At 43.0% G+C, this 26933-nt stretch overlaps 1 protein-coding gene across 2 annotated transcripts in view; it reads right to left on the reverse strand.

Annotated features, from left to right (window-relative positions):
- acss3 (acyl-CoA synthetase short chain family member 3) overlaps positions 1–26933 on the reverse strand; it is an 88449-nt gene that overhangs the window by 20108 nt on the left and 41408 nt on the right. For both annotated transcript variants that reach the window (XM_078567938.1, XM_078567937.1), the window contains exons 8-10: positions 22774–22925; positions 10897–11000; positions 3257–3352 (exon numbers count right to left, since the gene is read on the reverse strand). In XM_078567938.1, coding sequence (XP_078424064.1) covers positions 3257–3352; positions 10897–11000; positions 22774–22925 — 352 coding nt within the window. The remainder of the gene's footprint in view (positions 1–3256; positions 3353–10896; positions 11001–22773; positions 22926–26933) is intronic.

A 26933-nucleotide genomic window follows, 5' to 3' on the forward strand; every position in this document is an offset into this window, starting at 1 on the left:
GAATTACAGACGGGCTAGCCTAACATCAGTAGTAGGGAAATGCTGGAGTCTATTATAAAGGATGTGATAACAGGGCACTTTAAAAATATCAATGGGATTAGACAAAGTCAACATGGATTTATGAAAGGGAAAATCATCTTTGACAAATCTACTGGTGTTTTTTGTGGACGTAACAAGCAGACTAGGTAAGGGAGAACCAGTGGATGTGGTGTATTTAGGTTTTCAGAAGGCTTTTGATTAAGTTCCATATAAGAGGTTAGTGTGTAAAACTAAAGCACATGGTATTGGGGGTAATGTATTGGCATGGATTAAGAAATGGTTAGCAGGCAGGAAACGGAGTAAGAATAAACCGGTCTTTTTCAGAGTGGCAGACAGTGACTAGTGGGCTACCACAGGGATTAGTTCTTGGGCCCCAGCTATTCAAAATATATATCAATGATTAGGATGAGGAACCAAATGTAATGTTTCCAAGTTTGCTGACGACAGAAAACTTGGTGGGAATGTGAGTGGTGACGAGGGTGTTAAGAGGCTTCAAGGTGATTTAGACAGGTCAAGTGAGTGGGCAAATACGTGGCAGATGCAGTGTAATGTAGATAAGAAGTTATCCACTTCGGTAGGAAAAACAGAATGGCAGAGTATTATTTAAATAGTGATAGGTTGGGAAATGTTGATGTACAAAGGGACCTGGGTGTCTTTGTACACCAGTCATTGAAAGCAAACATGCAGGTACAGCAAGCAGTTAAGAAGGCAAATGGTATGTTGGCCTTCATTGCGAGAGGACTTGAGTACAGGAGCAAGGATGTCTTACTGCAGCTGTACAGGGCCTTGGTGAGACCACACCTGGAGTATTGTGTGCAGTTTTGCTCTCCTTACCTAAGAAGGGATATACTTGTCATAGAGGGAGTGCAGTGAAGGTTCACCAGACTGATTCCTGGGATGGCAGAATTGTCATATGAGAAGAGATTTGGTTGACTAGGCTTGTATTCACTGGAATTAAGAAGGATGAGAGGGGATCTCATTGAAATGTGTAGAATTCCGACAGGGCTGGACAGGCTGGATGCAGGGATGATGTTTCCTCTGGCTGGGGGGGTTTAGAACAAGGGGTCATAGTCTCAGGATATGGGTTAGGCTATTTAGCACTGAAATGAAGAGAAATTTCTTCACCCAGAGGGTGGCAACCCTTCCTTCTCTGTCACTGGATAAAAATCCTGGAACTCCCTCCCTAACAGCACTGTGGGTATACCTACACCACATGGACTGCAGCGGCTCAAGAAGGCAGCTCACCACCACCTTCAAGAGCAATTAGAGATGGGCAATAAATGCTGGCCTAGCCACTGACACCCACATACCATGAATGAATTTTTAAAAAAACTCACTCCCCCATCTGAACAGCCAACATTCACACTCACCCTCATCTTATTGCCCTCTCCCATCCCTGCCTCACTGGCAGAATGTCCTCCCCTGCTATCCACACAAGCTATTTTCAACACTCATAGCTCTCCCCATCCTCTTCTTGCAGGCGAGAGCACACAACCTTAGGGAAAGGCAGAGGCTCAACCCCTTCAGTGGCACCTTGAGAAATGCTGCCCACCTGGCCAACCGGGATAGAGGTTCTGTTCCAGAGGTTCTGTTCCAGTGTGATGCAGTTGTCAGCAATGATCTGACATGAAAACCTGATTCTCCTCAAGCACCAGTCCTCACACGTTGAGGGAGCCACTCCTCTGCCTGTAGACCCTATTTTGGGGGCCTCACTTCCTGGAACTGGATCTCTGTGTCTCTGCCTCTATGGTGCGACATTCATGCTGCTGCTACTGTGGGTGCTGGTCCTCTTGCTCTTTGCAAAATGGAGCTGCATAAGTATCTCCCATGCCATGGTGAAGGCTGGCAGCAAGGTGAGTGAAATACAAGACAGGTGAATAGACTTCCAAGAAGTTGACAATCACCTGATAAGCATAAAACACTCTTTGAGAAGCAGCACTGAGAGCAGCAGCCTCCTACTTGTCCATGGTTCTTCAGTTTCAGAGCCTTCCCAGCCTGCCAGTTTCAAGGAAGAAGCACTCCCCACTGTGCCCCATTGTATTGGTGACCCTGTCAGGTTGCTGACAGCTCAGGCAACAGGTTCACTGTTTAACAGGCTGTTAAATTCAGAACACTTGGTTAAAACGTAACTTAGTGAGCTAACTCAACTGGACGAGCCACATAAATGCCGTGCTACTGCATTGGATCAGAGGTTGTGTGTTCTGCAACAAGTGGCTCAGCTCATGACAACTCAAAGCCTCTTTACTGCCCACAAGGCACAATTTACCAGTATGATGGAATGCTCTCCATTTACTTGGCTAGGTGCAGCAACAACATCACTGAAGAAGCTTGGCACCATGAGGACAGACTGCTTGATTGGCACTCCAATCATATGATTAGGTGTTTAATCCTTCCCTCTTTGGAGTACCATGGTTACAGTGTTTCCATCCACAGGCTGCACCACAGCAAGTCAACAAAGCTTCTTCAGCAGCACCCTCTAAACCCATGACCTCACCACTTAGCAGAACAAGGGAAACAGGTACATGGGAACATCATGATCTCCAAGTCATAAAACACCATGACTTGGACATATTTCACCATTCCTTCATCATTGCTGGTCAAATTCCTTGAAATATTGTGGGTGTCGCTTTGCCACATGAACTGAAGCGACTCAAAAGGTCATTCCCATCACCAGCTTCTCGAGGACAACTAGGAATGAGCAATAAATGCCAGCCTTGCCAGCGTTCGGCCTATATCCTGAGAATTTATTTTAAAATGACGAATGTCTTAGATGGAATAGAGGAGAGAGAGTGATATGAACCCTTCAAGCATTCATACAATTTAGTCCACAGTAATTTTCAGGCTTTTGTCTGTTGGTAAACAGCTTATTGATCATGCTGATTCAAGGATGGTGAGATTCGTTCTAGAAATAACTTCAGCATCAAAGGTTTACATGAGTTCCACCCACAAAATAAATGGCCAAGAACCAATATTATGCATTTAATATAAAAATGCCATGAAAAAATCTTAGCTGTAGTATTACAAGGAGGCAAATTGAATGCAAGATTACTGTGATATTTCAAAGCATTATAGCCTTTTGAAGTGCGATTAGTTAAAGCTTTATCTTTGCTGTTTGGTGTCAATCTTCATCAGGATAAATTTGAACAAACACAAAAGCCACATTACCCGAGCATTATAGCAACAAATGTAAGAAGGAATAAAAATGATATTACTACACCATTATATCCTGGTACAGGTTTTCCAGCTTGTCCTATGGGGGGATTTAGAGAGTTTCCCAGGCCTACACATGATGCACTTATTGGAGATCCAGTTTCTGTTTAAAATACAAGAAAAACCGCACAATCATTATTATTCAGACAATTGTACGAATGCACAAGATTTGTTCCATTATTTAGTCAGTCTAACCGGTGTTAAGTTTAATTCTGGTCCTTGTTTTCAAATCCTCAGCCTGTCTCTTTCTACCTTCGGCCCTACAACCCAATAAGATATCTGTGCTCCTCCAATTCAAACCCCTTATGCATCTCCAATTTTAATCACTCCATTATTGGCAGTCATGTCTTCAGCTGCTGAGGACCCAAGGACTGGAATTCCCTCCTTAATTCCCTCAGTCTCTCTCTCTCTCTCTCACTTTCCTTCTTTAAAACACTCCTTAAAACCTACCTCTTTGACCAAGCTTTTGGTCATCCACAGTAAATAGTTCCTTCTGTGGCTCAGCATCAAATTTTGTTTGATAATGCTCCTGTGAAGCACCTTGAGACATTTACAATAGTGATGGCACTATATAACTTCAAGTTGTTGCTGCTAGCCTAATTGGGAGAAAAGAACATCAAGCACATTCCTTCTGCACCAATTTCCTCTATAATGGACTTTACCCTGCTCATTCGATCTCCTGGGCCAGATGGGTTCAAATGTATTTCTTGTACATACCTATATTATTTCATTACTCCACACTCCTCTGTCCACCAAGATAACTGAGGAAAGCTCGAGAACATCTGGTTAACATTATATCTCACATGATTGCACTTGACTAGTTGCCTTATATCTTTCTTAGTTTTAGCAAAAGCTATGTCAATATTATCCACAGTATTTAAGATGCATAATTATTTTTTAAAAAGGATAGACATTTACCAGTAAAATAAACCAATATAATTTATTCACTTCATACAATTCTAATTCTAACCTGATCATGTAGTTTTAAAGGATGATAAACAAAAACTAAATTCTGCTGACTGATATGGTCACATCGTAGAATAAAAAATTTCCCTGGGTGGGATTAATGGTGCAAAAATGGAGCATGGTGGGACATCTGCCTAACTTAATGCCCACATATTTCTGTCTTAGGTTTTGGGTTACCACCAATTTAGATATTGAGGTGGAGCACAGACAGGTAGAGAAGTTAGAAGTGATGCTGCGCGTACTTAATGGCTTGCAGCAGCCTCTTAGAATACATCTTGGCCAGCAATTTTATCTTGCAATATGAAGGCACTACAAAGTTCAATACTGCAGCTCAAATGAAAAAAATCTAGACAGCAGCAGAACAGCCAGGCTCTGTGATGCAGCTGCAGATGAATCTCCATGGCACCTTCCCATATTACAGCCATCTGCTTTCCCTTAGAGAAGGTCACTACACATTTTAATGCATCCTCTGTACCCACAGGACATGATGCTGAAGGAATTGGACCTAAAGAGAACTGTAATAGTAAGGTATTCCAAAAGTGTATATACCAAGTAGACAAGCCAAGTATGGGTGCTACAAACTATTTCCTTTCAACCTGCTCTATTTACAGTGTTGCCATGAGAAAGCATTCAGGCAGCCAATTGTTCTTTCAATGCTCTCCATCTGTAACCATGCAACACACCTTCAAGCTACAACTTACCTCTCTCACATTTGCCACATTGACTTCTTAAAAAAAGCTTGTACACCAAGGCTTGTGTTCTTGTAACATGTCTCTATAGAAATACGGTCATTAATTCATGCGTATTGAGATGCCACCTGCATGGCTGTTTGGCTCTCACTGTTTATACTCCTCTAACTTAATTTGTAAAGGAAGCTTGTAACTGAACCGCAGAGACAAAAAGTGTTTTAGCATCTGTGCTGTATTATCTAACCCAACCTGGAATGGCAGTAGGGGGTTCTGTATTGACCTAAATATCCCCAACTATGGAGGGGAAGATCAGCCAGAGTTCTCACTCTTGATCACTACCCAGATCATAAAAAACCTTTGTTTACCAATTATGTTCATCAACTAACATACGTTTGTAAACCTTCCCCATGAAACTTAATGGATAAATCTCCACCGTCAGTCTCGTGAATCATTCCTTTCAGAGCTGACCTGCTTGTCCTACATAAGCTCTCTGACGGATGGATCGTAAGCAATTGCCTTTGTGGCTTCACTGTAATGAACATTTGACACTGTAATATGCACAATGGCAATGCATGCACTCTCTTTTTTTAAAAAATGGATCTTGTACAAGCCATTTTAGATTTCCTTTGCCCATTTTCTTTTAAACCAGACTCAAAACATTCTCAGTATTTCTTGTTCATATGACACCATCACCCTCTTCCCTTTCTGGTCATAAGTTTCAGAACTTTACTTAAAGTCAAAATCTTCTATTTCTAATGATCGTTAAAGGGCCACAGGTATGGAGTACATTATTGGGTAGGCTCAGTCTGAACTCAAACTTAATTTAAATTGTTAGATATCTGGGACAGCGGGTGTTCTACAATTTTCATATTATTCATCTTCGTTAAATTCTACATAAGCTAACAAATAAAAATATTTTGGCTCCAAACAAAATCAATGGAATGATAATATACATTTTTCCCTCCAAGTACATCCTTCTTACACAAACTGGCACCTACATCTCCATTAAGATAGATGAGTGAAAGTGCTGGCATGAAGGAAGTTCCTCTGAGACTGCAGTTAGGGAACATTGTTAATTCACTGTTGATATAATGATATCTCCGTGAACTTGAGCCATCCAAACTCTGCTGCCTGTGTCCTTACTTGCACCAAGATCTGTTCATCCACCATCCCTGTGCTGGCTGACCTACACCGACTCCCAGTTGGGCAATGCCTTGATTTTAAAACTCTCATCCTTGTTTTCAAATCCCTCCATGGTCTCACCCCTTCCTATGTCTGTAATCTCCTCAAACCAACAACAACTTTTATTTATGAAGCACCTTTAGCACAATATAACATCCCAATGTGTTTCACAGGAGCATTATAAAACAAAATATGACACTGAGCCACACAAGGAGATATTAGGGTGGATGACTAAAGGCTTCGGCAAAGAGGCAAGTTTTAAGAAATGTCTTAAAGGAGGAAAGCAAGGCAGAAAGGTATGGGGAAGGCAGACTAGAGCTTAGGTCCCAGGCAGAAGGCGTGGCCACCAACAGTGGAACAATTAAAATCAGGAAACACAGGAGGGCAAAATTAGATAGTGCAACTATCTCAGTGCGTTGTGGGGCTGGTGGAGGTTACAGAAATAGAATGGGATGATGCCATGGAGGGATTTGAAAACAAGGATGAGAATTTTAAAAGGAAGACATTGCTTGAATGGAAGTTAATGTAGGTCAGCGAGCTTGGGCGATAGGTGAATGGGACTTGCTGCTGGTTAAGACATTGGCAGCAGAGTTTTGGATGACCTCAAGCTTACGGATGGTAGAATGTGGGGGACCAGCCAAGAGTGCATTGAATACTCAAGTCTAGAAGTAACAAAGGGGTGAATGAGTTTCATTCTGGCAAATGGCATGAGTCACCTTGATGAGGAGGTAAGGCTATGAATGTGATGGGCGGTTGGTTGCCTGTAATCAGGTTGTGCATGGGTGGGAGGCAGTGGTCATGGGAGTTTGCACAGGGACCTTGGTGGGAAGCAGGTGAGCTGAGGCAGAGACGAAGCCTGGCAGTGTTACGGAGGTGAAAATTGTCAGTCTTAGTGATGGCGCAAATATGTGGTCGGAAACTCATCCCGAGGTTAAATATTATACCAAGATTGCGAACAGACTGGTTTACCTTCTGACTGTTGCCAGAAAGAGGGATGGAGTCGGTAGTTAGGGAATGGGATTTGGAGCAGGGACCAAAAACAATGGCTTCTGTCTTCCCAATTTTTAATTGAAGGAAACTTCTGCTTATCCAGTACTGGATGTTGGATAAGCAGTCTGATAATTTAACAAGTGGGGGAGTTGAGAGAGGTGATGGTGAGGTAGAGCTGGGTGTAGTCAGTGTACACGTGGAGACTAACACTATGTTTTTGGATGATGTCACTGAGTGGCAACATATAGATAAGAAGGGCACAAGGATGGATCCTTGGTGGAATACCAGAGATAACAGGTCAGGAGTAGAAAGGAAGCCATTACAGGTGATACTCTGGCTACAATTAGATAAATAAGAGTGGAACCAGTTGAGGGCAGTCACTCGTAGCTGGGTGACAGTGGAGAGGGGTTAGAGGAGAATGATGTTGTCTACTTTGTCAAAGGCTGCCGACAAGCTGAGGAGAATGAGGGGGGATAGCTTACCTTTGTCTCAGTCATATAGGATGTCACTTGTGACTTTGATAAGAGCCAGTTCCATACTGTGGTGGGGTGAGAGCTTGATTCATGGAATTCAAACATGGAGTTCTGGGAGAGATGGACTTGGATTTGGGAGGTGGCAACACAACCAAGGACTTTAGAGATGGAAGGTAATTTGGAAGGATTAGTTTTTTTGAGGAGAGGGATGATGACGGGAGGAACAACACCTGAAGGAAAAGAATTGATAACAATATTGGCCAACATGGGGGAAATAGGAGGAGTTGGGCAGTCAACTGTTTGGTGGGTATAAAGTTGAGAGAATAGGAGAATAGGTCTCATGGTTAAAATGAGCTTGGAGAGAGCATGCAGGCAAATAGGAGAGATAGATGCAAATTCAGGGCTAGGGCAAGGGGAACAATAAAGAAAGTTTGGTCTGGTGAGCTGGTGGAAGGGAGGAAAGCAACAGAGGCAGCTAATCAGATGGTCTCAATCTTAATGATAAAAGAAGTTCATGAGCTCCTCACACTTGCTGGTGAGGGTAAAGGAGATGGAATAAGGGTTTAAGAAAATGACTTGCAGCAGGAAAATCAATTTTAATGTGGACTAGGATCAATGTGTGAGAGGCCCAAGGTGGGCAGTGTGACTGGACGTGTTTTTAACTGCCTTGGTTTAATGTGTAGCATATCTCGCCAAGAAGCTTGCAGGAGTGATGGCGAAGTCAGCAGGCAAGAGCAGCAAGTGTGGGGGGAATGGACTCCACTGGAGACCCAAGGGAACAATCCCTGGAATTAGGTAAATCCTGGTGGGGTTGTCCCTAAACAGATGCTGGGATGGGGAAGGAGAAGGGGGTGGGTAGGTGCAGGAGAGATCCATGAATTCATGCTTGTTCTGGAAGGGCACTCCTGCTCCTCCTGAACCCCAACGAATTCTCCTGAAGATTAAAAAATAAATCTTGGCCTTTCTGGCAATTCTGCTGCCTGGATTCTTCTGGCAGTTTTGTCATGGGCAGAGCCTTCACTCCAAGTTGCAGTAACAGCAGTGTTGCAGCACCACTGACATTAACAGACAGCAAATTTTACATTTCAATTTCATCCCCAACTGTCCATAATCGGAGCCTCAGTCAACTTGAAAGTCTGCAAAGAGAAAATGTTTCTGGGCAGAAACGGAGCAGCCTAACACAGCTATGTCACTCCATCCGAATTTAATCCCTTCTCCGCACAGTTCCCACCTAACAGTTAAGGGTTAAAATTCCCCTCCGGTTTCCACCCTGCCGACGCATGCAGCAGGTATCCTGCTGCGGTCTGGGAAGGTCAGGAGTTCCACCACCTAATATAAGAACATGGGCCCAATACTTACGATGAACCAGATCCCCTGTGTCAGGCTCTGATCTGGCACAAAACTACCCACTTAACTGCATACATTGGTTCCAGCTGCCAATGGAGGATCCTGCAGAATTCCCACACCACAGAGCAAAGAACATCTGTACAGAATTCACGCCCCCTTTTACAGTACTATCTGCCATATTCTGGTACGTGTTTAAAAGATCCCCAAGCTTCTCTGTGTTAGTGAATGAGTTTGTTAGCAAATGGGTAAGTTTAACATTTCAAATCAACTACAATTAATTATGTCACATTTTATAACATGACACTACTGGTCCATTAACATTTCTAATACGCATTTCCTTGTTGTATAGGCACAGCAGTTGCACTTTTGAATGTATGTGGGGCGAATGTATCAGGAAGTAATCTTTAACAAGGTTCCAGGAAATGTCACTAAGGATTATCTTCACTGAGTGAATTGAAAAAATGAGTCCAAGGCCTCCAACCTGACCAAATCAATCATCCACTTTACACCATTTACACACAGTCTGCACTCCGTTATGGGAAAGAACAGTCATCGCTAGGCACAAAATTAGCAAACTTGTTTCTTCTGGAGTTCTTCTCAAAATAGTTGCTTTGCTGAGCTATGGCAATTACACATTGTGGGGGGAGGGGTGGAGGGGGAATGGGAGGAAACCTATAATAACGGGGGATTCTATAATCAGAGGAATGGACGGGAGTTTCTGTGACCACACACACGATTCCACATTTTATGTTGCTTCCCTGCTGCCAGGGTCCAGGATGTCACTGAAGGGGGTAGTGGGGGGGTGGTGAAGGTCAGAGGTTGTGGTCTGCACCATCCTTGTCAGCAGGTTTAATAACAATGTCAATGTTGGACCTGAGAGAAGGGAGTGCAGCAAGTTCAGAAAGAGACAGGTTAGAGTTGGTGAGAGGAGTAGAGAAATTGAGACAACTGATGTCACACCGACAGTTCTCAATTTCATAAAATGTCACCTAACAGGCTTGTCAACAAATTTGAAGACCATGGACTAAAAGGGACAGTGGCAGAATGGACAGGAAGTTGGCTGAGTGACAGGAAACAGAGTAGCGGTGAACAGTTTTTTTTCAGAATGGAGGAAGATGTACCCAAAACCACTGCTTTTCTTAATCTATGTTAATGACTTGGACTTTGGTGTGCAGGGCACAATTTCAAAATCTGCAGATACAAAACTTGGAAGCAGTGAACTGTGAGGAGAATAGTGATATGCTTCAAGAGAATATGGCGGAATGGGCAGATGAAACTTAAATGTCGAGAAATGTGAAGTGCTATACTTTGATAGGAAGTGAGGAAAGGCAATATAATAAAAAAAGGATACAATTCTAAAGGGGGTGCAGGAGCAGAGGGACTTGGGGTATATGTGCACAAATCGTTGATGGTGGCAGGGCAGGTTGAGAAAGCTGTTAAAAAGGCAAATGGGATCCTGAAACTTATGAATAGAGGCACAGAGCACAAAAGCAAGATTAGGATGAAGTTATATCAACACACTGGTTCAACCTCATCTGGAGTATTGTGTCAAACAAGCATCAGTTCTGAACTATTTATGCCGATGGACAAAAGAATTTCTGTGAAGCACCTTGGGATATTTTGGGATATCTATTAAAGATTAAATAAAATCCAAATTGTTTTGTGTTTTTGTTGGATGAGTCCCAGTTGTCCAATGTGGATACACTCACATGGAATTTGCTGTTTAAATTCAACAGTACACAAAATACTAATTTATAAATTATAAGCAGGAACTGGCACAATATAGTAGATTCATTTATTTTATTATAAAGTTGCTCTCTAACTTTTACTCAATGACTAAATGGGTTATTTCCAATGTATTTACAACTGTATGAACATTTTTCTTGAGAACTATCTCTCCTAATGGTGATTTGCTTTAAACAATGGTTTTGGCATTAATCAGTTCACTCTGTGCCCTAAAGTTAACATTAACATTAGCTATTGGTATCTACCATTCTTACCTGTTTGCCACCAGTGGTCTAGGACAGAAACTTTGAAGATTTGCTTGGCCCATTCCAAAGTGCTTGCATCACAATGTTCCCCAGCAACGAACAAAGTCCTTAACCTGGAACAGAATAGTGTTAACTGTGTGGTGCAGAGAACTTGACTATTTTTATTAGCTTCTTCTCACCCTAATTCTGACCTGTCTGCTTTCAGCCTCCTAAACTTTTCCAGTGATGCTCAACGTAAGCTTCAGGAACAGTACCTCTTTTGATTGGGCACTGGGCACTTTACATCCTTCCAGCCTCAACATTGAGTTCTGACAACTTTAGATTAAAACCACCACACCTATTTTCTTACGCAGTAGGCACTAGTAATGGTTCGGCTGTTCCATTTACACCTCCTCTAAACTCAGATTTTGTTTCCTTATTTCTCCTTTTGCCATCCCCTTTTATGCCTTGCACAATTATCCCTTTTATCATTTAATCATCCCTGTCCTCCAACCTACCACATACACATCTGTTCTTTCCTGACACCGCCAACCCAGTCCCTTTCTATTCCCTGGTTCTGTAGTTGATTTTAAACTGATAAATCTCTAACTCTCTGCTCTTTCTACAGATACTGCCTGACCCAGTGAGTGCTTCCAGCATTTTCTATTTTTATCACAACTATACCGAAAGAGATCAAGGCAATGGCCCAGCGTTTCACGCTCAAAGCGGGCAGCGCAAGTGAGGAAATTTCCTGGCTTGTCACACTCACTGAGGGGAGAAACTACCCCTGAATGGCCCAATCTTCATTTTGCAGGAACAGGTGCGAGATAGTCAGGCCTGCTGGCCCCGGATTCAGATCGGAGGTGGACACAGGGCTGCTGATTGGCCGTTTAAAAGGCCCACCTTGATCTCCCCTCCACCCACTCCCCATGCCACCTTCATGCCCTCTCCATGCCAACTCATGCCCCCCCACCCCCCATGGCCCCTTATAGCCCCATGCCAACCTAATGTCAACCCATGCCACCCACTCACCACCCTTGGCCATACACCCTCCATGCCAACTCAGCCAGTATCTATCATGGGCAGGTTCCAGGAGCCATGTTGAGATGAAATAAAATTAAAGTCTCAATAACTATCACAAAACACTCCCATTCATGAAAAGCATTCAAAACTTTTAAATCTCAAGTGCTTAATGAGTTATAAAAACTATTCATTACACCACATCAAAGACAGTTAATCCTCTAATAATCTCCTTGAGCTGTCAATCAAACTGTGAATTTAGGACCCCCTGCTGAGATAATTATAGTGCATGGAAAGCAGCAAAGCATTCATAACGACATAATGATAACCCTTCGGGGGAATATCAACAAACAGCAATTGTAACTGCTAGAACAGAGTTTTTTCAACTTTCAGTGACACAGGCAGCCTGTATTTTTATTTTTAAAGAGCTGGGATTTACTTAACTTCACATCATAACTATTCTACATATCCGTTCCTCAAGAGCATTCATGTTTAGTCTGAATATTCATGGATTCTGTATTGCAGGTTTAGACCCTTGCTACAGTGAAAGTTGGGTCTGTTTGAACTGAGCACTACGTTCAAATGGCACTGTTGAGTTTGGGTTTCCCTCAATTGTGAATCATGCTCTGCCATTTTTCCCCTACCAGCAAAAATGGGAGCTGTCAGAAATGAGGATGATCCAGCCCCTGTCCACCATTTTTAAAGGTCCTTAGAGTATCCAAGGCTCTGCGAAAATTGGGGCTAATGTATAACCAAAGTGTGTGAAGCTTTTTACCGCTGTACAGTCTGAGGTGGTGGCATTCAGCCATTCTTTTATATGAAGACCTATATAAAAATGCAAGTAATTTACAAAATATATCCAACTGGATTGGAGGCTGAAGGCTCTGTTAACCTGTCAAGCAATTCCAGCAAGTTACCAGGGTACAATGATTTACTCAAGTTGCTGAGTTCACAAGACTGGTAATAACTAACTCTTAACACCAGCTGATTACATAGAGGTTCTAAAGACCCTTAAGGAAGCTCATCAGTTAAATAAGATAGGATATTTATTATTCCCAAATTCAGGAAAAGCATAGACAAGCTCTATACTGATCCAACATAGCCAATTAATCTTAGAATATAATTCAAAAACGAAGGATGAATCTTAGAATAGCACAGAACAGAATGAGGCCATTCAGTTCATCATGTACATACTGGCTCTTTTGAAGAGCAATCCACTTATTCCCACTCCCCTGGTCTTTCCGCATATCCCTGCATTTTTCCCTCTTCACAGTGTTTATCCAGTTTCCCTCTGAAGGGAATATGTATCCACGACCTTGTCAGACAGGGTATTCCAAATCCTAACCACTTGTTGACCGGGACCTTGGAGTAAGTCCCTATGCTCTTCTTCAGAACAATGCCATGGGATCTTCTACATCTGCCAGGGTTTGGTTTATCACAGTACTACACTGATGTGTGAGCTTTGATTTTTGTGTTCAAGTCCTGGAATGGGATTTAAACCAACAATCTCCAAGTGGAAAGTGCTACCAATGAAGACACGGTTGGCACTATAACGCAAACTTCTTGAGTAATTATGAACCCTTTTAAGAAAGTCTCTTAAGAAAGCAATAGTTACTTCCACTAACTTCATGCTGCCTGATAATTATAATGTTTGTGGTGTGCAGCCTTGTGCTGAACATGCCGCTGAGTGGCTGCATGCCTCAGCAGGGGGCTCAAGTTCGTGCAAGACCAGCATCACTTAAAGCCAGCCTGCACACTTAAAGTCAGCCTGCACACTTAAAGCCAGACTCTGTCTCTTAAAGGCGAGGTGCACTCTGGCTGCAACCAAGAGTAAAGAACATCTGAAGAGCTGCAACCAGGAATGGCGCAACAGGCCAGAGAGTGTGCTCCAAGGTTTCTCAGGTGATACGCTAAAGGCCCTGGTGCAAGGAGATGCATGGGAGGACTGAGGTCCTTTTCCCTCAGGAATCCAGTCTTTCCCTCAAGACCAAATACTGAGATGGAAATGGCAGCAGTTAGCTGCTGCTGTCACTGCCAGCAGTTTAGCCCTCGAGACCTGGGTGCAGTGCCGAAAGAAGTTTGCTGACCTCACACAAGTGGTCAAGGTCAGTGAATGCATCTTCAAATGCCATATCTTTAAAAATGAACCAGCAGCTTCACACACTCGCCTGTCAACAATCCCTTTCAGTCAGGTCTCATACCTCACCTTTGTAGCCTCAGCTTACACACTCACTCTTGGTTAAGTGTTGTATGGAGTATTGGATATTTTGTATAAAATTGGCATGGAATGGTTGTTTTGTGGTTACTTTTATTTCAGGATTGTGACCAAGACACAGCGATAGTCTGTAATACAGGGAAAGTAAATTTGAACAATGGGGATCTGGGGCTTTATTCACGGGAAGGGGAGTCAAATGATGCGCTCAAAGACAGCCCGTCCATAACGTTGATGTGCCAGCTCCCGCCTCCTGAGGTGGCCGCTGAAGCTCTGGTGGCGAGGGCTGTGTGCTCCTGTTTGCCAGGCAGCTGAGGATACAATAGACCACCACCACTAATAAAGACACTCGCTCCTCCAGAGCAGTATAGGCAGCAGAACCATTACTTTACCACTCCAATCATCTACAAGTTCATTGTGGCGCCATAGCCTTCATCATGTGAATGCTGGCTACATATAGTTGTGTTGTGGAAGGGAGCCATCAGCCAGGTGTATAGCAGATGACCCTTCATGTTGAGCAGCCACCTTCTGGTTCAAAATGCTGGCTGAAAGGTTGCTGAAACAGCGTACTGGCTCAGGAAGAATGAATCATAACTGCTGTCAAGATAGGAACATTCATCAACATTATGTCCTTGACATGGATGCATATCAACTGCACATTGAGTGAATTTGCCGTGTTGGTATATCTTGGCATTTAAGTGTGGTGCCCGCAAAGCCATGTCTGTGGAGTCTATGGCACCTTGCACCATGAGGAAGCCCCATATCCTGCCAAAACCATGTATACATTTCTCCCACTTCTTTCTATTCAAAGAGAAGATAATGAAGTTTCCTCTCCTGGCATACGGAGCTTCCATCACCTCCAAGATACAACAGACTGTGAAATGATGGCTATCGCCTTTTCTAGCCTGGGATGATATCAACCTTTGTAAGTAGTTGAGATTCACAGTAGCCTTCATAGCCACTGGCAGTGCCAGCCTCACCCTGCTCCAAGATTGCAGGTCTGGTTGAGGTAGCAGAATTCTGTGAGTACTTACTTGGTGAATCACAGCCACTGAACTCACTGCTCCTGGCTTAGGTGCAAGTAGGGGAAGTGTGCCCGCGAGACCTCCTGCTGAGAGCCCTCTACTTCTCCCCCTGTGAGCAGCTGGTCTTCTTCACTCTGCTCCATCTCCCTCTGATGCTACCGACAAAGGGGACTCCACTACTGTAGGCCTCATGACTGGAAGGAAGTGGTGTGGCCAGAGCCCTTGCAGTAGCATTTGCACTCACTGCAGACTTCATCAACTCCCAGCACACACACAGCTCTTCCACAAACTCAGCAAAAGCCAGCAGAAAGTAATAAGCATCTAACCTGCAAGTTGTTGATGGTGCCTTTAAATAGTGCTGCTGGGGGGGTCGGTGGGGGGTCCTTTATGCTGCTGAACACATGTTTGAGAGAGAGTATTAACTAGAATGGAAAAGTCCAAAATAGGTGTGGCATCGACTCAGTGTTAGACAATAACTGACATCACTATCTGTCTACTCCGCAAACCTCCAGCATGCTATGTAATGCCCACACTAATGCCCTCACCAATGTGGCATTTGATGCACACCGAGCCAAAAGTGGGTGGAAGCAGTGGAGATGCCATTTTTTAATTAAATTGGTACCAGTAGCCCAAAACCACCAGTGCCTTAGAGCCAAATTTTGTGGCCAAGCAGCTTCTATACTTTATTTGTTCATTTGTTTTTAAATATCAAGCATGACAGCTAGATGGATTGAATATATTTTTCAAAGGTGGTTAATGGATGTCCTGTTTTAACACGTGCAAATCAATCCTGCATAGCCTACTTAGAAAGTCAAATTAGTCTTTGTTTTGACTGTTGTCTTTTTAGGTCCAGGTGTAAATTGTCTTTGGAACAGCTAATAAAAATCTGGACTTCAGTGCAGTCAACAGCAAGCAACAAGGTCTTATACAGTATGTCAGAGGAACAACACACTGCACTTCTCTAGACACTTGTCCTTTTTTATTATTTGGAGGGTTAAGATAAGGAAAATGCACAAGTAAGGCCATCTTTTTTATTATTATTCATTCACAGGATGTGGGCATCGCTGGCTAGGCCCATCCCTAACTGCCTTTGAGAAGGTGGTGGTGAGCTGCATTCTTGAACCGCTGCAGTTCCTGTGGTGTAGGTACACCCATGGTGCCGTTAGGGAAGGAGTTCCAGGATTTTGATCCAGCAACAGTAAAGGAATGGCGATATATTTCCAAGTTAGGATGGTGAGTGGCTTGCAGGGGAACTTCCAGGTGGTGTGTTCCCATGTATCTGTTGCCCTTGTCCTTCTAGATGGAAGTGGTCATGGGTTTGGAAGGTGCTGCCCAAGGACCCTTAGAGAGTTTCTACATCAGTGTAGATGGTACACACAGCTGCCACTGGCCGTTGGTGATGGAGGGAGTGAATGTTTGAGGATGGGGTGCCAGAACAGTTTGAGCTGAATTAACGTGGGACTAGTAACCCGGTCTTTGAGAAAGGATCAAGAAACAGACAAGCAGAGAAGCCAAAATCTCAACCAATAACTGATACACAAAATTCTGGGATTGCATTCTGCAGTATAAAATATAAATGCTGATTTTCCAGTGATTTTAATATAAATACACACAACTTCAAGACTGTGGTGTAGAACCTGGCAAAGGGTAACAGCTGAAAGACTAGGTTAGAGGGAAGAATTCTCTTGCTGGCTGGGATTTTAACAATACAAACCAATAAAGCTGGGAAGAGTGTCCTGCATTCAGCATCGCAGTGAAGCGGTCTGGGAAGAATGTCCTGCAGTCAGTTCTCGTTGAAAATAACAAGAGTGACATCACAAGACAGTGTGAGAGAGCGGCGGAGAGATCAGAACCAGCGCAAATGTGGGGAAGCTTCAAAAAGTGACATCAGCACAAAGGTGAGAGCTGATTGGTGAGTAGTGGGTGAGTTTTTTTCTCCAGTTTAAAATAGATTAAACTAAGGAAAGGTAAGGTTCTAGTTTTTATTTAAAGTATCTAAATAATTTAACTTTTTTTCTTACTGTATTTAACTTAAAGGTTTTTTTTTCAACTAGAGGCATGGCTGGGCAGCTCAGTCCCGTGTTATGTACCGTCTGCAACATGTGGGAAGTCCTAGATGCTTCTTGCGCTCTGACCAACCACGTGTGCAGGAAGTGCCACCAGCTGCAGCTACTTGAGCTCTGAGTTTCGGAGCTTGAGGGCAGCTGGAGGCACTGAGGTGCATCCACGAGGCTGAGTGCTTTGTGGATAGCACGTTTTTAGGCATCATCACCCCACAGCTTATGGAAATGCAGACAGAGAGGGAACGGGTGATCATCAGTCAGAAGAAAGGTGTCAGGCAGGTAGTCAGGAAATCCCCAGGGTGCATCTCGCTTGAGGACCGTTTTTCTATATTGGAAAATGGTGAGAGTAATGCTTCCTCTGGGGAGTGCAGCCACGCTCACGGCACTGTGAGTGGCTCAGCTGCACAGTGGGGGAGGAAAAAGAGGGGAAGAGCAATAATGGTAGGAGACTCAATAGTAAGGGGAACAGACGGGTGTTTCTGCAGCCGTAGATGTGACTTCAGGCTGGTATGTTGCCTCCCTGGTGCCAGGGTCAAGGATGTCACTGAATGGCTGCAGGGCATTCTAAAGTGGGAGGGCAAACAGACAGAGATCGTGGTACATATTGATACCAATGACATAGGTAGAAAGAGGGATGAGGTCCTGCAAGCAGAACTTAGGGAGCTAGGAAACAGATTAAAAAACAGGACTTCAAAAGGTAGTAATCTCTGGATTACTTCTGGTGCCATGTGTTAGTGAGTATAGAAATAGGAGGTTAGTCCAGATGAATGCGTGGCTGGAGAGATGGTGCAGGAGGGAGGGTTTTAGATTTCTGGGACATTGGGACCGTTTCTGGGGGCGGTGGGTACAAGGCCTTCTTATAGAAGACAATAAGTCTTCTCTTGAAAGTACACATGGGATATCCAGATGTTAGAACTTGGCAGAGCACTCAGACCTCTGTGGCTAGTTCAAATCCTGCTGAGTGTAAATGCATTCTAAGACAGCTTCAAGTGGCAGTGTTAGATCAGACCATATCTTTGGTCACTTGTGCACTGCTGATATGCAGTACAGCTGGGTTGCACCTGAACCAGAATGAGACCAACATCCTTGTGGGTTTGCTAGTGCTAATTGGAGAGGGTTTAAACTAACTTGGCAGGGGGATGGGATTCTGAGAGGAGGTTCAGCAGGGGAAGATGCACAGCCAAAATTAGAAGAGAGAGCAAGGGAGACTGGAAGGCATAGAAATTATAGGCCAGTTAAGGCACAAGGGAGTTTGGCAAGGTTGGATGGTATTTATTTTAATGCAAGGAGTTTGACTAATAAGGCAGATGAGTTGAGGGCACAAATTAACACATGGAAGTATAATGTCATTGCTGTCACAGAGACATGGTTGAGAGAGGGGCAGGATTGGCAGCTCAATATTCCAGGATATAAGGTCTTCAGGCAAGGCAGGGAAGGAGGTAAAAGAGGAGGGGGTATTGCAATATTGACCACGGAATCAATTACAGCAGTGAGGATGGATGACATCTTAGAAGGCTCCTTAAATGAAGCCATATAAGTAGAACTGAAAAACAAAAAAGGAGCAATCACATTGCTGGGAGTGTACTATAGGCCCCCAAACAGTCAGAAAGAAATAGAACAGCAGATATGTAGATAAATTTCAGAGAAGTGTAAAAATAATAGGGTAGTAATAGTGGGGGATTTCAACTTCCCCAACATTAACTGGGTTAGTCATAGTGTGATAGGTTTAGAGGGAGCGGAATTCTTAAAATGCATCCAAGAGAGCTTTTTAAGCCAATCCTACAAGAGAGGGGGCGGTCCTGGACTTAATTTTAGGGAATGAAGCCGGGCAAGTGGTAGAGGTATCAGTGGGGGAGCATTTTGCAGATAGTGATCATAACTCCGTTAGATTTAAGGTTGTTATGGAAAAGGACATGGATGGGCCAGAAATCAGAGTTCTAAACTGGGGGAAGGCCGATTTAATAAGATCGGGTATGATTTGGCCAGAGTGGACTGGGATCAGCTATTTTTAGGTAAATCTGCGTCAGAGCAGTGGGAGTCATTCTAGAAGGAAATAGGGAGAGTACAGGGCCAACATATTGCAGTAAAGACAAAGGGTGGGACCAACAAATCCAGGGAACCTTGGATGTCGAGGGATATACAGGACTGGATAAAGAGAAAAAGTGAGGCTTATGGCAGATGTTGGGCTCAAAATAGCGGAAGCTCTAGAGTATAGAATGTGAAGGGGTAAATTTAAAAAGGAAATTAGGAGAGCATAAAAGGGGGCATGAAGAAACATTGGCAGGTTAAAATAAAGGAAAATCCAAAGTTATTTTACAAGTACATTAAGAGTAAGAGGATAACTAGGGAAAGAGTAGGGCCCCTTAAGGGCTATAGTGGTAATTTGTGTGTGGAGCCGGAAGACGTAGGTAGGGTTCTAAATAAATGCTTTGTATCGGTTTTCACAAGTGAGAGGGACAATGTGGGTATGGAAATCAGGCAGAAGGACTGTGATATAATTAAAGAAATTGGCATAGAAAGGGAAGAGGTTCTAAGTGGACTGGCAGGCTTAAAAGTAGATAAATCTCCAGGCCTGGATGAAATGTATCCCAGGCTGTTGAGTGAGGCAAGGAAGAAGATAGCAAGGGCACTGGCAATAATTTTCAATACCTCTCTGGCCACAGGAGAGGTGCCAGAGGACTGGAGGACAGCCAATGTGGTACCGTTATTCAAGAAGGGAAGAAGGGAAGTACAGGCCAGTCAGTCTAACCTCAGTGGTGGGGAAACTATTGGAAGCAATTCTGAGGGACAGAATTAATCTACATTTGGAGAGGCAGGGATTAATCAACGACAGTCAGCATGGTTTTGTTAAGGGGAGGTCATGTCTGACAAATTTGATTGAATTTTTCGAAGAGGTGACCAGGTGTGTAGATGAGGGCAATGCAATTGATGTAGTCTACTTGGGCTTCAGCAAGGCTTTTGATAAGGGCCCACATGGGAGATTGATAATGAAGGTAAGACCCTGTGGGACCAAGGCAATTTGGCAAATTGGATCCAGAATTGGCTGAGTGGCAGGAAGCAGAGGGTAATGGTCGAGGGGTGTTTTTGTGACTAGATGCCTGAGTCCAGTGGAGTTCCACAGGGATTGGTGTTGGTACCCTTGCTGTTTGTGGTATATATATATATATATATATATATATAAATGATTTAGACTTGAATGTAGGAGGGTTGATCAGTGAGTTCGCGGATGATATGAAAATTGGTGGGGTGGTAAATAGTGAGGAGGATAACCTTAGATTACAGGAGGATATAGATGGGCTGGTCAGATGGGCTGATCAGTGGCAAATAGAATTTAATCTGGATAAGTGTGAGGTAATGCACTTGGGCAGGACAAACAAGGCACAGGAATATACAATGAATGGTAGGACCCTGGGAAGTACTGAGGATCATAGGGACATGTGCATGTGGTGTGCATGTCCACCGGTCCCTTAAGGTAGCGGGACAGGTTGATAAGGTGGTTATGAAGGCATATGGGATACTTGCCTTTATCAGCTGAGGCATATAAGAGCAGGGAGGTTATGCTGAACTGTATAAAATGCTGGTTAGGCCACAGCTAGAGTATTGTATGCAGCTCTGGAATCTGCACTATAGGGAAGGATGTGATTGCACTAGAGAGAGTGCAGAGGAGATTTACCAGGATGTTGCCTGGGCTGGAGAGTTTTAGTTATGAGGAGAGATTGGACAGACTGGGGTTATTTTCCCTGGAGCAGAGAAGATTATTGGGGGGCACATGATTGAGGTGTATAAAATTATGAGGGGCATAGATAGGGTAGACAGGAAAGAACTTTTCCCCTTGGTGGAGGGACCAATAACCAGGGGGCATAGATTTAAGGTAAGGAGCAGGAGGTTTGGAGGGTATGTGAGGAAGAATTTTTTTCACCCAGAGGGTGGTGGAAATCTGGAACTCACTGCCTGAAAGGGTAGTAGAGGCAAATACCCTCATAACATTTAGGAAGTATTTGGATGTGCACTTGCGATGCCATGGCATACAAGGCTATGGGACTAGTGCTGGAAAATGGGATTAGAATAGTTAGGTACTTGTTTGACCGGCATGGACTCGATGGGCTGAGGGGCCTTTTTCTGTGCTGTAGACCTCTATGACTCTAAATCTGGGGAAGGTAGGTTTGTCCTTACCTAAATCCATTCATCTGAATATAGGAACTGTAGGCAAAGAATGACCAAGGTCCATCTTGTTCACTTTCTACCATCCAGATCATTGCATGATATAAAGATAACGGAGCTGTTGATTAATCACGGTAATCAATCACTATCAATTAGTCTGCAACAAACATGCTACAAGGAAAACTCCAGAGGTGCTACTTTGGGAACCATAGCTCCAAAGCCATCCAATCATCCCAACCACGCAACACCCACCACATGTCATGTCTCAAAATACTCATGCACTTTATTTTCTGAAAGACGTATTTATTTCCACCATTCCATTTTAAAGATGGTGATGATAAATGTAACAAGTCAATTATTTTATTTAAAAATCAGGTAGTTCTCCATTCTATCATTCCCTTGAGGAAAACAATTACTACCAGCTTCAGTGCCTTTGTTACAAAAGAAATTTAGCTTTTATCAAAAGTGAAACCAATTGATTTTTCAGTTCTGATAACAGACTGGCTGTAAAACTGGAAAACTTGTTAGAACTTGCACGGCACATGCACCACTTAATTTTTCATACATTATGCAAAAGGTTCTAAAATACATTTAAATTGGTCCATTCAGGCACTTGAGATGCCTAAAATCAGAACCAACATGGTGATGGTCATTACATTGCTGCAGATGAGCTGCAAGATCTCATGTCCAGAAATTGGTGTAAGTTGTGATTGTTTCACTCCCAAAAAGGAGCCTATGTATATCAATGTCTTCCTCTGTTGTGTCCAAATAACTTCTGCTAAACATGGCCCAGGCCTAGTGTCAAAATAAAAACAGAATTACCTGGAAAAACTCAGCAGGTCTGGCAGCATCGGCGGAGAAGAAAAGAGTTGACGTTTCGAGTCCTCATGACCCTTCAACAGAACTGAGTAAAATTAGGAGAAGGGTGAAATATAAGCTGGTTTAAGGTGGGGGGTGGGGTGGGGGGAGAGAAGTTGGGGGGAGTGGTGGTTGTAGGGACAAGCAAGCAGTGATAGGAGCAGATAATCAAAAGATGTCACAGACAAAGGAACAAAGAGGTGTTGAAGGTGGTGATATTATCTAAACGAATGTGCTAATTAAGAATGGATGGCAGGACACTCAAGGAACAGCTCTAGTGGGGGTGGGGTGGAGAGACTGACAGGGTATTAAAGGTATAGATTTTAAAATAATGGAAATAGGTGGGAAAAGAAAAATCTATATAAATTATTGGAAAAAACAAAAGGGAGGGGGAAGAAAGGATTTCCAGCATCCGCAGTAGTTTTTTGTTTTTATCTAGTGTCAAAATGTCAGATCAAGTTCACAATATAAATATAAACGTCCCTGCATTTGATAAATTTGGGAGAGAATTACAGTGTAAAAAAAACCTATAAAAGTTTTTTTGACCTTTAAGCTTGTGATAAGTCACCTTGGAAAATGGTACTGTCTTCCAAGTACTGCTTCAAAATCTTGCTGGCGAATAGCTCTCAATGCAGTTGGTGCAGTGAACATAGCTACTACTCCATGTTCTGACAGTAAACGAAAATATGCTCCAGCATTTGGGGTCCCAACAGGCTTGCCCTGCAAAGAGGAATGGATAATTGAAAATAGAGATGGATTGAGAAAAATATCTACTCCAGTGAACTGTTAAAACATTCATCTTCTTTTTAAAAATGCATTATAAGAAGCTGTCTCATTCAGAAGCCAATAATTCCTATGTGTGCATTCTACTAATTTCATATTAATCACTAACTGGTAGCAATTCTAGTGTAAATTATTTCTAGTATAGCCTCCAAGTATGAATTGTACATTGTTCCCATTTTTTAATCTCTAAGAATTAAAATGTTAAAATCCTTAAGTTTTCACTGGATAGCTTGCAGACAGTATTATATTACTCATGCATGTCAAGGTGTGTTTTATGGTATGATTACACATTTGCAGCATTGATGCAATGATACTGTTACAATTCGCCATATTATGCTGTACTCTTATTGTTGTCATTTTGTGCCAGCAAGTTCGATAGGTTTACGGGAGAATCTTGTTCATCTGGTAAAAAAAAATAGATGAATACCTTGCATATGTTATACTGTTGTTACTTTATTGTTGAATTCAGATATTAAAATATGATTCCATAATGAGTTCAAAGATGAAGGCCGTGAACAGAACAGTAACAGGCATCTAGTTATTAAGAAATCTACAAAGTTAACAGCACAACATTAAATGATGAAATTGTGTGGAAGTTACTAATCATTCCAGTCATTTTGTCTACAAAATGTTGAACTGCTATAGCAAATTCTATTCTTCTAAAACTTACTTCTATTTTGCAAACAATCATATGGCAATTAAGACATTGGCATTTAAGTTAACAAGCAACATTCAGGTTAAGGCTGTACCACTAAGCTAGCTGTAAAAAGTTTGGATGGATATTATCTGACCACTGATGACCCGATGCACTTTAACTTCAATGTTACGCAAATGTAGGACAAAGCAATTTTTAAATAAACATAGGGTCATTAACCTGTTCCACAGCAAGTGGCTTGACTTATATTTTTGGCAGTATACTAATAGCCATTGGGAATAGGTCTTCTATGGTAATTGACCTTATGATAACAGATGAGAAAGATTAACTAAGGTATTGATTATCTATCTATCTAGAGAACCTTATACACTGAATACTGGCAGATGCATGTTGCAACTTCATAATCACTGTTATTTATCTGAAAAAAGAGACATGTCTCTTTTTTCAGCAATACTCAAGTTCTGTACTACCAAATGACTATTTGTTATTTATCTGGCAAAATCTAGGAGCTGTAAACCTTGTCAGATAAGACTCAATTATTTTACACAGAAAATATCAAATTGGACCATTAAAATTTCCCACCCTGAATAACAGAGCAATGAGTTTATGCATCGATCAGGCTTTTGGGGTGCTAGGAATTTGAAATTTGTATTCTTGTCCACCCTCTCAACCCCACCCCAAAGGGGCCCAGATATTGGGCTTTACAGATCAGTAACAGCACTATGGAAGGAGCAGAGTTAAGTTCCTGGAAGTTTGGGCTGCTGCTATGACCATGGCTAATGGATCGCTGGCTGGGATTCAAAACATGTGTTTCGAAGATGGGGAGAAATCACAATCAGCGTCAGGATGAGGGAGAGCAATAGTTGCAGGGGAGGAAATCTGGGGAAGGGTGGTGCTTGGACATTGGGAGATGGGAAACAGGCCATCATGTATCTTAGCCGGCAGCAGTAGCAGCAGTTGGGATGCTCTTTACTTAAGCATTGTTTTTTATTTCAAGTATAGGCAACCTCTAGGGTTGGCTTGCCCTCAACAATTACTGCAGGGGGAACCTGAAGGCAAGCAGGCAATGAACTTTACCACTATGTACCTTAACTACAGCTCCCTTTTTCTCTTGGACATCTGGCATTACTGTGTAGCATAAAGGGTTAACATGGGATATGCTAAGGTATGGCATAGATGATGATGTACTACTGACATCAGTTACTCATGTGTTTGATGTTCATGAGGGGTTGGAACACCATGCCTACACTGTAACCTGTTTCGAAGTAGTACTAATAAAAAAGTGTTAAGCAGCTACCAGAGGATGTCTACAGTCTGCCTACCATGCTTAGAGTCCAAGATAGAACAGCCATCTCAGAACATGTGGCTGCTGTGGAGATATCGATGTAAAAACACATTGGTGTTATCAAAGGAACCACGGACTGAAATATAGCTTGATAGCAGCTCGTAACAAATTGGTGGAAGGAGGCGGCACACTGGACAGAGGTAATGATGACCGTCGCTGGTGAGCAGTCCCTGTCCCTAACCCACCCATTTGACTGCCTCGAGTGCCTGCAGAGAGGCCAGCAGTGGGAGTGATGGAAATGCCATTTTCTCCAGTATTGAGCAGCATCAAGCCTTCACAAGAAGGAGCAAAAGCTTCAAGCTTCCTTTCTTTAAGCTTTAGGTCCAGTAGCAGACCGATGTTCTCCTGAGGTAGGGCGTGCAGAAGTCCACCATGGACTTTGAGACCATTCTTAAAACCTTTCACACTTATTTTAACCCAAAGTGAAATTTAGTAATTGAGCGAGTGAGTTTTAACCAGAGCTTGCAACCACCTGGGGAATCGACTGAATTATTTTTACCTGACCTATATTGCCTAGTTAGTTCTTGTGGATACAGGGTGCTGAAGGACGAGTAATCTATGATCGCATTGTCCTGGGGCTACAGGACGAAAAACTCATCGACTTTCTGCAGACCAAAGATAATTTTACTTTGGATTAAAGGGTCCAATGTGCAAGGCAGGCCAAGTTTCGAAAATTTAACAGGGCTAAACTTCATGGCAACTCTGAGATTTCACATGACTCTGTAGACTGGGTAGGACCACGTGCAGTGGCCCCATCCACAAAAAAGTCCGCCAAACCATGCAAAAGGACGCAGAACACATCAGCAGCCATCTTGAGATGCTTGCATTGTGGCATCTAAACCCAGCACAGACGCCATGGCTGCCCAGCCATGGATGAAGAATGCTTCCCAGTGCAGCAAAACTGGACATTTTAAGTGCTTCTGCAAATCTAACAATCTTAATCGAAGTAGAAGGGAAGAAAGTATTTATGAAACACAGTCCATTGAAAAAATGGAAAATCAAGATGAAGACGAAATTACAGACTTCCTAGGGGAAGTTGATAGTCTGTCCAGACTATTCGTCAGTTACAGCGCAAGTTCAAGGCTTCGATACAACCTTTACAATTGATACTGGAGCCGCTGTTAATATATTAGCAGATAATCTCGACTGGCTTCAGCCAATGATGCTTCAAGACAAGGACATGGGAATGGGGACAGGGAGAAGATCCCAAACCAGGAAGAAAGTCCAAAACCAGGGAGTAGGACAGAAAAAGGCCCCCGAGAAAAATCCCAGACATGGATAAAGACGAGGATCAGATATAAATCACATCAAGTCAAGATAAATGACCTAAGCAGAGAAAAAGGCTCTGCTTTAAAGAGAAAGCTGCGAGGAGCAGACTTGAAGCAAAGCGGACTTGACAGAAGCCCCGATGATCCGAGAGGGCAGATGATGGTTGGTGACTCCATGCTAGCAAACTGTAAGGGCAAAGGAACACTTTTGGAGCAGTAGTGTTCTGCTTGGCACAGCCAGAGATCTGCATGTGTGCTTGGAAGGTGAAGCTCGAGTGTATGCAGAGATCCAGGAGAAAGGAATCTCAGAAGGAGAAAAGGAACCCTGGAGGTGGATTCTTGTTGAAACCATCCGAATGGGAGTGACGTTTGGATAGAATTCCCAGGCAAGTTCTTCAAATGTGGAGATTGGAAACCCTTGTGAGAAAGACAAAGTTTCAGTGAGACCGGTTGGCTCACAATGTGACAAATGTCTGGGTGGGTTGTTGAGAAATCCACAGAATTGGCTTTGGTCGCATCTGTCATTTGCTTTGAGTATGATGTGCCTGACCACAGTTCACCAGTTGGTTCACATGTACTGCATACTTATCCTGAATATTAGAGTATAAGATAGGTATGGTAGATTGTTTTATTCTTTCTGAAATTGTGTGAATGTAAAGATATTGCTGGGGTGAAGA

The sequence above is a fragment of the Cetorhinus maximus genome, chromosome 22, assembly GCF_964194155.1.
Source record: "Cetorhinus maximus chromosome 22, sCetMax3.hap1.1, whole genome shotgun sequence".
In the NCBI taxonomy this organism is placed as follows: Eukaryota; Metazoa; Chordata; class Chondrichthyes; order Lamniformes; family Cetorhinidae; genus Cetorhinus; species Cetorhinus maximus.